At 43.6% G+C, this 12796-nt stretch overlaps 1 protein-coding gene across 1 annotated transcript in view; it reads right to left on the bottom strand.

Moving 5' to 3' along the window:
• LPCAT3 (lysophosphatidylcholine acyltransferase 3) overlaps positions 1-12796 on the bottom strand; it is a 178474-nt gene that overhangs the window by 91296 nt on the left and 74382 nt on the right. Inside the window, exons 7-8 of the mRNA XM_085619889.1 lie at positions 8817-8925; positions 8180-8266 (exon numbers count right to left, since the gene is read on the bottom strand). Of these exons, the coding sequence (XP_085476015.1) occupies positions 8180-8266; positions 8817-8925 (196 nt within the window). The remainder of the gene's footprint in view (positions 1-8179; positions 8267-8816; positions 8926-12796) is intronic.

The raw sequence follows: 12796 nt of genomic DNA, 5'->3' as shown, positions 1-12796 counted from the left end.
GCTGTGATTAGACGCCTCTCAATGTTTCTCGCCTTGCTTTTTGTTTTTTTTTCTTTACTTTTGTTGATATTTATGTTAAAAGGGTGTATCCTGACTTCCCTTAGGTGCAGCCTGATCTCCTGTCATTTAGCGGAGCCCCTGCGGGCCAGCCATTGTTTTTGAACTGCTTGATCATTTCTGCATACTAGCGGCCGGCCCAGGAGGTTGTAGGCCCGTGCTTGTACCCTTTTTCTCTGCACAATAAAAAAAATATATATATATAGGCGGAGTTGTATCACGCCTCCCGCTTCCATTGGACATTGTTGAGTATACCCATACCTGCTATGGCCGCAACTACGCCCCACTGTGCACGGCTTTTGCGTTCATAGGACAATGAATAGTAATACCCACACCTGACATGGCCGCGGCCACGCCCATATAGGCAATCTGCACATCCCGGTCTAGTGTCTGAGATGCCTGCACGCGCCAGTCGCTGCTTGGTGATCACGGTCACCTGTACGGGTGCCCGGCTCGCGCTAGAGCCTCATCCCACCCATGGTGTACCTGGAGCGCGATGAGCCGCCCGTCCTCTGCCGGGGTCGCTGCTAGCAAAGTCTGCGGTAAACCACAGCCGCCCTCGTTGCTCCCAGGCGCTGCCACCATAGCTTCCCCACTCCCTCCCGGTGCCGCTGCTTCTCCGCTATCTCACCACCAGCTCATCTCACTATTTGAATGCCCGGTGTGCTTTAAATATGTGCTGCCTCCAATCCTGCAGTGCCAGGCGGGGCACCTGCTTTGCAACCCTTGTCGCTTGAAGCTGACCTGCTGCCCCGCCTGCAGGGGGCCCCTTGCCGGCAACATCCGCAACCTGGCTATGGAGAAGGTGGCCACGTCGGTCTACTTCCCCTGCAAGGTGAGCCAAGAGGGTGGACAAGATGGGTAGGTAGAGTGAGATGGACATCGCAGAGATCAAATGAATGTAAGCAGAAATGGGACCGCAGCTGCATCAGGGGAAGGGTTGAGGGGAACTCAGTAAAGTACTGATAATGACAGCAGTGTGGTCGAGCAGCGGAGAGCGAGGTGCCATCCTCCAAAGGTAAGCCTTGCAGCAAGGAAGAGGCAATCCCACGTCCCGCTCCGTTCCGACCGCGTACAAAATGGCCGACCCTTCCTATCTTTAATAAAAAATAACGCCCACCGCGTGTAAAAGGGGCGGGGCTTAAAAAAAGAGAAAGACGTGAAAAACACGCTCGCGAATCCGAAAAAGACGGGGCTTGTTTCGAGAGACAAAGCTCTTCTCCAATAGCTGACCAGCATTTAAGAGGCCAGCCAATGGAGAAGAGGGGCGGGTTCAAGCCCCACTACTACAAAACATTAAATCTCGCGAGCGAGACTGCGCAAGCGCAGCCTTCGCTAGCCGAGACCTAAAAAGCAAATCACATTACTTCCCAAAACAGCAGTGAAATACCACACAAACATGATCAAAGTTTGCACTTTAAAAAAATAATAATAAAGTATCCATAGGAGTTAATTAGGGTCTATAAAACTACAACCAAAGCTAAAATTCGCTCATGGATATAGAAAAGCAACATTTCAAACAAATCCGCAAAATGAACTACAGAGATGAACTTTAAAAGAGTGAAACAACTTCAGCCAAATTAAATTCCATACAATAGGCCATGCATAAAAACATACATAGGCGATGCGGACCACATTTTATCCCCCCCCAAAAAATAATCACTGGATAAAAAGATTGCCCACTTTGAATCATCTGGTATTAATGACCAGCTGAAAATGAAAGGTTTCATTTGAATAAAGTTCAATGAAGAGTACAAAAATCAGGAGAGGTAATCACAATTCCGACAACAAGTATTAGCTTTACTTGAAAAGGCAGCAAATAAAAGATAAACAATACAACTGAAAGGTAAATTGCATGACTGGAACTCTAGTTTTATGAGTTTGGAAAATATAAAGAAAATTACACCAGGATGTAATGGTTGGGAGTAGCCCATGTGGCCAGGACACTGAACTCTGTACTGAACTTGTGGGATGTTACACCTTAGGTCAGAAAAGGGAGTGTACTGTATGTTTCTTTATAACGGTCTTGATCATTTTGTTTAAATCACTAAAGGCAGTTATCAAAAGTTTATTTTTGTTTAACAGTTCTTATAAATCGGTGTCTGTTCTCCACAGGTAGGGTCCTTTGAGACTTGAAATGTTTTGAAATACTTTATCAAATTGAGGCTTTCATGGAGAAAATATTTCAGAATAGTTGTAATAGAATTGAAATAAGAAATACACAGTGTTATTCACAACATTTTATTAAAAAGGCCACAGCCTAAGTGTACTGCCAACTCTTGACATTAGACGTTTTATTCATCTACTTAGCCAAAACATTTATAATATAGCACCTAGAAAGCATTAAAAACTATATGTGAAGTGGGTACATTAGTACCACCCAAAATATGAACAAGCAGTTAATGGTTTGACAGAATTTTAGTCTCAGATGTAGGATTTGAAGATATCTACCATTCATGTGCAGACAACCACTTATAAAATCAGAGTAATGGCGCACCTCGCTGCCTCAATGTGAGATAATTCCCTGCCTAGACAGAGAAGGTACTTAAACTCTAGAATTAATTAATGCTATTTTATTGCACATAGGTTATTGGATTAGTATCGATTACAGAACTATTTCAATAGGCTCCAGAAGAATAGAAAATACAGGGGGTTAGGTGGAACTTTTAAAAGGCCATTAAAATGAAAGTTAACTCCAAATCATCTGTGATGTACTCATTTTCTAGGCTGCCATGCAGGTCTTGTTATGGATGCCAGGATTAATAACCTGTGATCAGTGCTGCACTGGTTTGCAGGCTTTTCAGAGTCACAATGTGTGTTAAAGTTAAAGACTTCTAAAATCCTGAAGGAGTGTCCTATTCATGTTGCTGGCCCGATTCTGAGGGTTTCTGAACATAATCAAATCGATTCTTACTATCACTCGGTCTGATGCTTCCGCGCCTCAGACCCACACCTGCATCAGTTATCAAGGAAGATCGATAACCCACAGGCAATGGGAGATGAGTGACTTTAATCAAAGCAAGAGAAATCTTCACTAAGACAAGGGGACAAGGGTTACTGCCTCCTCAGGTGCCGGGTCCGGCACATGGTTCAGGAAAGGGGGACACACAAAGGGCGTACATGCAGGATGGGATGCCCAAGATGGTACTGATTATAAAACGGAGACATCCATCATGTGCAGTATGTACTATGGACTCAAAAGAAACACACCGGTACATCTTCGAACCACACAATACATTCTTCATGCAGGTCTCAGTTGAAATCAATACACGGGATCACTGTTGTGGGGGGGATGAATGGATTGTTTTGGGGAGAGCTAACAGGCAAGCTCACCAAATGAGTGCAATAAAAAAAAAAAAAAAAAGTTATGTTCCCCTGCGATAAAATCTTGAAACGCAGTCAGTTACAAGATGGGACTGCTGGCCCAGTGGCCAATGCATCTACTCTTGAAACCGGCGATTTATCTCACGGACACAGGTTCAAATTCTGGTAAGTCCCTTTAGCCTTTCATCCATTCGAGGTCAATAAAAGGAATATCATGAGTTGGGTAACAAACACTTATTATTCGGTTTCAAGATTCCTTAAGGGGTGAGTTTGCGCTCTAAGATTACATGGATTATGCTATAGCCTTGGTCGATGGGACAGCAGCAATTCTCACTCCAGAGACATTGCCTTCCAAGACAGAAAGGCAAAGCTCTTTTGTAGACAAAATTAAAAACATACTGAAGCACCTACAGTAGGTTTGCAGATTGTAGAATTCATTAAAGTAACAAGCATTTACAATGCAATGGTCTCGGCAATATTATAGGTAGAGCTATTGGTATTGCTCATTATTTTTTTATCATTTTTGTATCCCTAAATAAATGGCATTGTCATTTCTATTGGCATTAGCTTTTTTTTGCATATGTGATACCTATTGCATTAGCAGTGAGGTAGTGAGAGAGTGAGGTAGTGATCTTTTTAGAGAGAGAAGTAGTGAGATAGTGAGGTAGTGATATAGATAGAGGGGAGTAGTGATGTATAGAGAGTTATGTAGTGAGAGAGAGTGAGGTAGATAGAGTGTGAGGTAGTGAAAGAGTGAGTTAGTGACAGAGGTATTTTCTGACGTAGTGAGATAGAAACAGTGAGTGATGTGAGGTAGTGAGAGAGAAAGATTGAGGTATGTTGTGAGGTATTAAGATAGAAACAGCGTGTGATGTAGTGAAGTAGTGAGATAGAGTGAGGTAGTGAAAGAGTGAGTGTAAGTGATTTAGTGTATTTGAGAGAGAGAGTGAGGTAGTGAGATAGAGAGAGTGAATTAGTGATTGTAGTGAGTCCAGTGCCCCACGTGGCCATCCACCAACACTGCAGCTCCCTCCCACAAAACATAAAGGAGGGAGGGACTTCAAATTTCATCCCATAGGAAAACATGTTACATTAAATATTTTATTCTGACTTCCTAAATATATATACAAAATAAACTGAAGGTTAAAAAATATACATACATGAGAAAGAATGTTATGATAAAAAATGTCAAAACTCTTTAATTTAAAAAGAAATTAAAGTTTAAGTTTTAAAGAAAAACATTTAAATGAATGTCAGTTAGTTCTATACATAGCTTTTTGTAATTGTTGATACATATTAAGTAAATACAAACATTATACTGTAGGTGGGATTTTTTAATGAATCTAAAATTATTTTCATTTAATATATTTAAATTAATTTAATAATGTAATAGTTTAAATGTACTTTTCACATGTAGGTGGAGAGTGTGTGTCTGAGGCAGCCGTGACCATGTTGGCTTGTTAGGGGCCACATTGCCCCTTTAAATCCGTCTAGCTGTGAGGTGCTGATCCAGGCACTCGTTACAAGTGACCTGGTTTTAAATTCCAACACTGAGGTGTTTTGAAGCAATAATTATCGCTTATCCGGAGTTTTGCCCTTGGAATTGGGCCATAAAATGCATATTTTGATGCACAAAAATCTGTATGTCCCGGTAAATACCAGGCTTGTTTCCTTTTAAATTAAGACGGGTAGGACCTGCTCACATTCAAAGGGGAATGTGTTTTTTATTTCACTGTCGCGCTTATCACGAGGAGTGTGATAGTAATGGCCCCTGATATAGTCCAACGACGCCGAGTCAGAATTTATCAGGTGCAGTAAATACGACCTAAAATAAGAAGTTCAAGTTTAGAGGAAGATCTTGCGGATTCTGGTGCTGGCATCAAAATCCACGTGTTCCGGTCAATAGTGGGTATTTAACTCCCGATCGATGTCGGCAAGTTTGACCAGCTAACATTTATCACAAAGAGCATAATGCGATATGTGCGACAACAGCGGGTACCAATTGTCGACACACTCATTGAGAGGGCCCTAATGTTATGAAGGAGATGGTACACTCAGGAGCTGATTACAATGCGGTTGGAAAGGGCTCTGACGGTTGGTCTGAGCCGTTCTGACCGCATCGTAATCAGCCGGTCCGATTCCTTTCGGACCGACCCATTATGATGCAGTCGGTCAGAAAGGAATGAGACCGGTCATTCCGACTGGCTTCCAACGGGCTAGGAGAGCCCGTCCAACAGTCAGCACAGTATACACAAGTCCCACACATCCAGCTCAGCACAGTATACACAGTCCACACATCCAGCTCAGCACAGTACACACAACTTCCACTCATCCAACACAGTGCACTATACATAAAAAGCCTGCCCACACATCCCACGCAACACAGCATACACGAGTCCCACACATCCAGCTCAGCACAGTATACACAACTTCCACGCATCCAGCTCAGCACAGTATACACAAGTCCCACACATCCAGCTAAGCACAGCATACACAAGTCCCACACATCCAGCTCAGCACAGCATATACAAGTCCCACACATCCAGCTCAGCACAGTATATCCAAGTCCCACACATCCAGCTCAGCACAGTATACAAAAGTCCCCTCCACCGAGGGCATCTGTAAGCTTTCAAGATGGCTCAGCGAAATAAATGCTTGCTACTGAAGTGTTCTGTGAACTCGGGTAAGAAGCCTTAATACTAGCAGGGCCAACTAGCCTTTCATTCTTCTTAGGTTGGTAATTATTAGCAGTGTGAGAAATCTGTGTAATTTGTTTTGCAAAATTAGGTGAACATTTACAAAAATGCTGTAAAATGATGCAAAATGCAAACACAGCACAACAACGTAAGTGATGGAGACAGCAGCCTCTCGTGTTTTCTTGCATTTGCCTGTGAGCTGATGTTACATTTTTGCTGGGAATGGTGTGTAATTAAGCAAGGTGGCGTAATATAATTTCAGAAGTTTTGCGTAACAAGTTTAACAGGAAGTTACCGAAAATATAGTCTCTTATCAGCCTAGAGGAAGGTTCCCAGGAGCCTACTATCAATTGTGAGTTTCAGGGCGTGATAAAGGCTGAAGTGTGGTTTAAAGCACTACCTAAGACCAACTTATCGCTCCACAGAGACTCTCCGGACAGGTATCCGTGTCCAAGGGCAGCGAGAGGTGATGGGGCAGTGCTGCAGCAGGGACCAGGGACTCTGAAGGCAATAGCTTCTTGGGCTCCTAGAAGTCGGCAATGTTGAGGTGTCGAGGATCACTCATGACTGGTTCGGAAGTCAGGTAGAGCTAGGATTAAGGATGATCTGCGCTGTCAGACTCTGTGTCCCCAGGACCTGCACTTCCCCTCTTTCCTACCAGTATAAGCAGGTTCAGCCCTCCCAGGTTTTACCCAGTGCCCATGTTTTGTGGAAGTAACGCTGCACCGGTAATTGCCGATCCCACAGCAACATGTGGTGTTTACCGGGCGGTATTATCGCGCATCCGAATCAATAATGCCCAACGCGTGCATGGAGCCTATAGGAATGGGAGGACTTTTATTCTCTTTACATCCGAAGGCTTTTCAAGGCTCGATGCTAGACAACGTCTCCAGCTGAATCCAGGGGAAACAGATTTTTGTTTTTTGGGAAAGCCCGAGATCTGCGGAGTCTGGATTGGTGGCCCCGGAGCTACGCAAGGCCCCCGCTCCCAGTGAGGAGGTAAACATCCTCGCAGTTACGATAGACAAGGGAATCACTATGAAGGAGCAGATTCTCTCTACCACAGGTTCTTGCTTTCGCATGTTACACCTACTAAAGAAAGCCCCGGCAGCGCCGCCACCAGCACAACAACACGGCGCCGGACGGATGGATCCTCACGGCCAGAGGACAGCAATAAAATGGCGGATGGAAGAATCGTAACTTTTTCGGATTCGGGGGCGTGTTCCTGCTGTTCTAAAAGGGCGTGGCTAAAAAGTGGAAAGAACAGCAAGGAACACGCCCCCGAATCTGAAAAAGACGGAGCCTATTTGGAGGGACGGCTCTCTCCTCCAATGGCTGGCCTCCGTTTAGGAAGCCAGCCAATGGAGGAGAGGCAAAAAGAGAGGCGGGCTAAAGAGCCACTCTAGAAAACATTAAATCTCCGACTTCCGGTTCTGCCTTCGGCAGACTGGTAGTCCTCGACCTAAAAACCAGGTGTGGGGGGTGATTAGTTAGGCAAGCCAAGCAGATGTGTCTGAATTGCGCAGATTTGACTGAATTGCACGCAGGCAGGTAGACTAGCAATGTAGCAATAAAGAAAAACAAATCTTGTGTTTTTAGTTTGCGCACTTGGGCAGAAATATTTGGAGGTCATAAACATCAATGATGCCTCAGTGGAAGGACAGCACCTATACAGAAGCACAGGGCACACTGGCCAGGGTGCTACAAATGTAGTTGTTCACGCTAAAGCAGAAGTGAATAACCTACAGCAGGAATAATGTAACAGAATGGAATTTTCCAACAAGTCAAAATGTAGATTTGAGCGTGGTGCTGATCATGTTGCGAGGGTTTGTGACCTTAGGGTCGGCATCAACTTGACTCATACAAACTATGCCCATGATTGAACCCCAAATAACTTTACCTCGAAATATATTTTTTTCAGCACCCAACCTTTAGACATTGGAAAACGAACAGCAGGTGAATCTAGAGCATGCTTAAAAAGGAACAAAAACTCAGCAACAAGCACAGTAAGCACAATTTGACATGGAAAACTGCAGTGCCCCAAAAATGCCTCACAGAGCCCACTCTCCCAGACACAATTCACCCCTCCGACCAAGACTTACCGTCACCAGCCAACAGCAGACATACTTGTAGAGTACAATCTTGCCCCAGAAGGTCAGGTAAACACAGCGGTACCAGAAAGGCTCTTTCTGCAGAAGAGGCAAAGGCATCATTTAGCATATACCACTCTGTAATTAACCAGAATCTACAACTGTGCAATTGGTTTTAGTTCTTCCTAAACCCCTTGCTGCATGAAGACTCCAAAGCACTGATGAGTCAGTTAGAATTATGATTTTTTTTTAAAAAAAATTCAACTTTTCAAAGGTGGGCTGCAGAGGCGAAGTATCCAACACAAACTTGTAAAGTAAAGCTTTAGCCTTCAGTGCCCCCAGTTCATACCAGTGTAGCAGAAACAATTCATTGACACCATGCGTTAAAAAGGTAGCCTAAATACTGAGCAGAACTTCAGCCAAGCTGAATATCACTGCTGTACTCTAGTTGTTGGAACCCAGGAGGAAAACAGCAACTGACGCACTTCAGCTAGGATACAGTAACAACTTTGTGCATCCATTTGCTCACTCTACTGGGTGTTTGCAACGGCAGAAGCATGCGTCTTTATGTTGATCTTAGCACTATCACATTGTAGTCATGTTTTAGTTAAACCCCTGCTCCCAAAAAGTAGCAGCAATAGGTACTTACAGCATAGTCCTCAGTCAGGAAGTAATTGTCTGGTACGTAAGGTCCAACAGCAGTGTAAATGGTGAGAAAGAAAAGGCCCAGACAAAGACGCTTGGCAGCAGGCAGGAGGCTGCAAAAGAAGAAACATTTAAGGGTTTAGTTACAGGTGATTAAAGGTTGAAAGCAGTGCATAAGAACGCTAGGATAACTAGTCAGACCAATGAAATGGCTTTTCAATTGGGCTGTAAAAGAAAAGCTGCTGCCTACCATTTAAACTGTGGCTATAATAGAGTTCACACAGATGCCTTTTGACAAAAGAAGCAACCTGCTCAGATATTAATTTAGGAAAGTGGAGGAGTTGGGGTAATTGCGAATCCTCATCAAGTAATAATATCACTATTCTGTATCAGGTCCAGTTAGCTTACTTTAATTTAAAACCTAGATTAGTCCTGGGTAGCTGTGGCGTAGAGAAGTCTGGCTTAACTCAAAGGAACAAACAGAAGAAACAGAGGGCACTGTCCTTCTGATTTCTATTCCTGTGGTTCAGCAGGTTTAGTCCTATTGTTTTCCACAGACTCAGCAGTGTTCTGAAGAGGGTCTTCAAGGGAGACAAGGTTATACCTGGCACTAGCTTATGGGTGAGGGAAGACTCCTTGTTGGATAGGGAAAGATTTTTCAGGGGCAACTTTACCCACTTTGATATCACTTCCTGGGGCTTTGTCACTAAACTGTAACATACTCCATCTCCCTGCTCAAATCCAAGATGTCAGAACCCTTCTTACCTGGGCCACAGCTATGGGAACACCCCTAAGGTTTGACCAGTATAATGAGCAACTCCCCGGAAAGCCAGTTCTCCAACAGGGTTTCCACTCTACTGGGCTTGTGCCACTCAGGCTAATTAGAAAATGGCAGTGTCAGGACTAGGAGTAGGTCCATCTACCTTTGAAAGAAGCTGTCACCTTGAAGCTTGTACAGTTCGTGGTCACATCCCCTCCCCCATGACATCCTGTCAGGAGGTGGTCACATCTCCTCCTACAGCTTGACAGGTGACAGCTGGGGGTTATGTCAGAAAGGCCCACTAGAGGCTTTATGCAGGAAAACTGCAACTTTCTAAAAGAGGTATTTTCAAAACAACACTTTTAAATACAACTTTACCATCATTTGGATTTTAAAATGACAATGGGTTTAGCTAGTTTCAAACTGGAACTATACCTAATGAAGTGTTAGAATGTAACCCAGTGCTTTTCTATGAGAGCGCCAGGCTTGCCACAGTTAAAAATGACTTGAGATTTTTCACTGACATGTAAAAAACTTAACATATCCAATTTTTTTTTTTAAATACCATGTATCCTGCCCTATGGACACTTCTAGCCTACTTTAGGGGGCGCCTTAACAGTAGGTGGCCTGGAAGGTGTGGCCTGGCAAAAGGTGCATTTTGCCATTATAGAATTCCCAGTTTAACAACTGCACAGCTAGGCTGGAACGGCAGTACTAGAGTCACATGCTCACCTGTCACTTTAGTGGTGGTAAAATGATTGCTGCAGTCCACTTGTGACATCAAACCTACAAACCCTGGATACACTGAGTACAATACACTAGGGACTTATGGGTAAGTAAAATATGCCAATTAGGAATCATCCAATAGTACACATTTTTAGAGGGTCAGAGCACACACGCTGGGTGCTGGGCAGAAGCACACCAGTGTTTAGAGTCAGTGAACCAGCATTAAATCCAAGTGGGAAGTGATAGTTTGTGATTTAATGTTTGACTGGAACAGAAAAGAACTAAATGGGGATGAGAGGATGAATAGGAAGGTATGGGGTGGCTGAGCATTTCACATACACCTCACACAAAGTCTTCTCCATAGAGTCGCAGATCTCCCAATCTTCAATAAACTGAATCAGTCTTGGTTCCCTAAGCAAAAAGTCTTTAAAAAAGTCAACGTGCTGCGAGCTGGAGCAAAAATAAAATAATAAAAATTCGGCCACAAGGACTGTCAACATTTTCTTTAAAGTATATATATATATTATAGGAACCAGATTAATTTCAGGAAAAAAAGGTTAAAACAATGGGGGGTAGGTGGAAAGGTATTTTACTAGTAAACTGGATCCTCATTCATTCGTAAATTAAGGAAAATGTTGAACAAACTTTCTAAAATACTTTAAAAACAATAGCGGTGAAAAATGTTCCAATAAGTAAGTCTACTATTGCTCTGAAAGTTGTCACACCCACACACCCCCACACACACCCCCACACACACACCCCCACACACACCCCCACACACACACACCCACACCCACACACACACAATACATCTAACAAGTACCCAAACCAAACCTATGATCCTGGTCCTTTGAAAAATAGGAGGATGATAAGCAATAGAGAGATTACTTAGAACAGAAAACTACATCATAAGAAATAATTATTTCCCTCAAGCATCTTGGCATTCTCGCCGATCATTTAATTCATACAGGCCAAGCATTTGATCTTCAAGGCGCAGAGTTGAGTTTCCATCACATATAACTTCACTGGACAAGTTGTTTTCAATGCCTTTTTGAAAGCTCAGTATAGTCAGGTGCATCTCCTCTGGTAGACTATTGGCGTCTCCCAGTATGTGAATGAAGTCTATTCCTTTCTGTATATTTTTGGAGAGACCAGACGTTTTCCCCTTAACTAAAAGGAACTACTTGGGAGGCCGGGTGAAACAATTCTGAATACATTTTGGTGCATTAAAATCATAATTTTACTCTTTTAAGCGATGATTGCGGCTGTGTGAGTGTGGCCGTTCCACGCTCCTCTCGATCTGGGCTCCTCTCAGTAGACTGCCCCGATTCTAGCCGGAGATAGAGCATGTTGGGCTGCTGGCCATTGTGCTTTCCGTGACCCTCAAGGCAGCAAGGTGCTTCACGCCGCCCGAAAGCACTGTCTGGCTGTTAGTCCTCGGTGCAGTGCGCTGAGCATCCCTGAAGGCTGGTCGCCCTCTATGGCGTAGCCTTGGGACTACTCTGGCACTTATTGTTTGGAGGAACCTACACTGAAAGGGAGGGATTTCACACATTAGTCTTCGGAAACAATCTCACAAGATTTAATCTCTCAAAATATCATGATACATCGGGACAAGAGCAGAGTCTGAAAACAAATCGACATGCCGGAAAATGCAGGGTGCTATTTGGTGAGTCACTAAGTCATGCACAGAAATTGTGGAGACAATCGGTGAAGCTGAAAACAGAACCTCAACAATAGAAAGAGATCTGCTGGTGCAGAAGGAGGCAATCACAAAGTTGGAAACTCAAACTACTGACAAGCAAAGGAAACTCGAGGATTTAGGGAATAAAATTCCTAGGAATAATTTAAGTGTTCTGGGCTACCTGGAAGTGGAGTAAGGGGGAGATGTCCGTGAATTCATTATTGAACTTATGAAAGAAGCCCTTCCCAAACTCTCCAGTTGGGATCGGGATGCTGAAGTGCACAGGGCTCACTGGCTCACGTTTAGGCAAATTCGAGGGGAGCAAGGAGCTTCGAAACAAATAGCAGTACTAATTTATTTAGGCAGTACTGATTTATTTAGGCAACTTTATGCTCCAACAAGCCCTTTACAATTTGACTTGCTTCGGATCAGAAGCAGACTGCCAAGGGTCATGAGTTTTTGTCAGGCCAGATTACTGTCTTGTCACGGTTGAATGAAGATCGTAGCCACGTCAGATGATTTCTCCATTTCAATCTGTAGGGCCAAAAGCTTATTTATTGAATCCGGCTAAATTGAGAGCGATTGTGAAGGATAAAGCTCACTTCTTTATGTCGGAATGCAAGGCAAGGGAATTCTTAAAAACGCAAGATCAAAGCCAATCACATTATAGTATGCAATGATTGTGTATTAGAATTATGGCACAGAAAGAAATATTATGGGGCCAAAGGAAAAAAAAGTTAATCAAACAGGAGAAAAAATGAGGGGTGGGGGAAGGAGGGCACACCATCATGAATGGACCCTAACTGCCCTATAG

This window comes from Triturus cristatus, chromosome 7 (assembly GCF_964204655.1).
Source record: "Triturus cristatus chromosome 7, aTriCri1.1, whole genome shotgun sequence".
NCBI lineage: Eukaryota > Metazoa > Chordata > Amphibia > Caudata > Salamandridae > Triturus > Triturus cristatus.
Note: the sequence above shows the minus strand (reverse complement) of the source record. Positions and strands in the feature narration are given on the sequence as shown.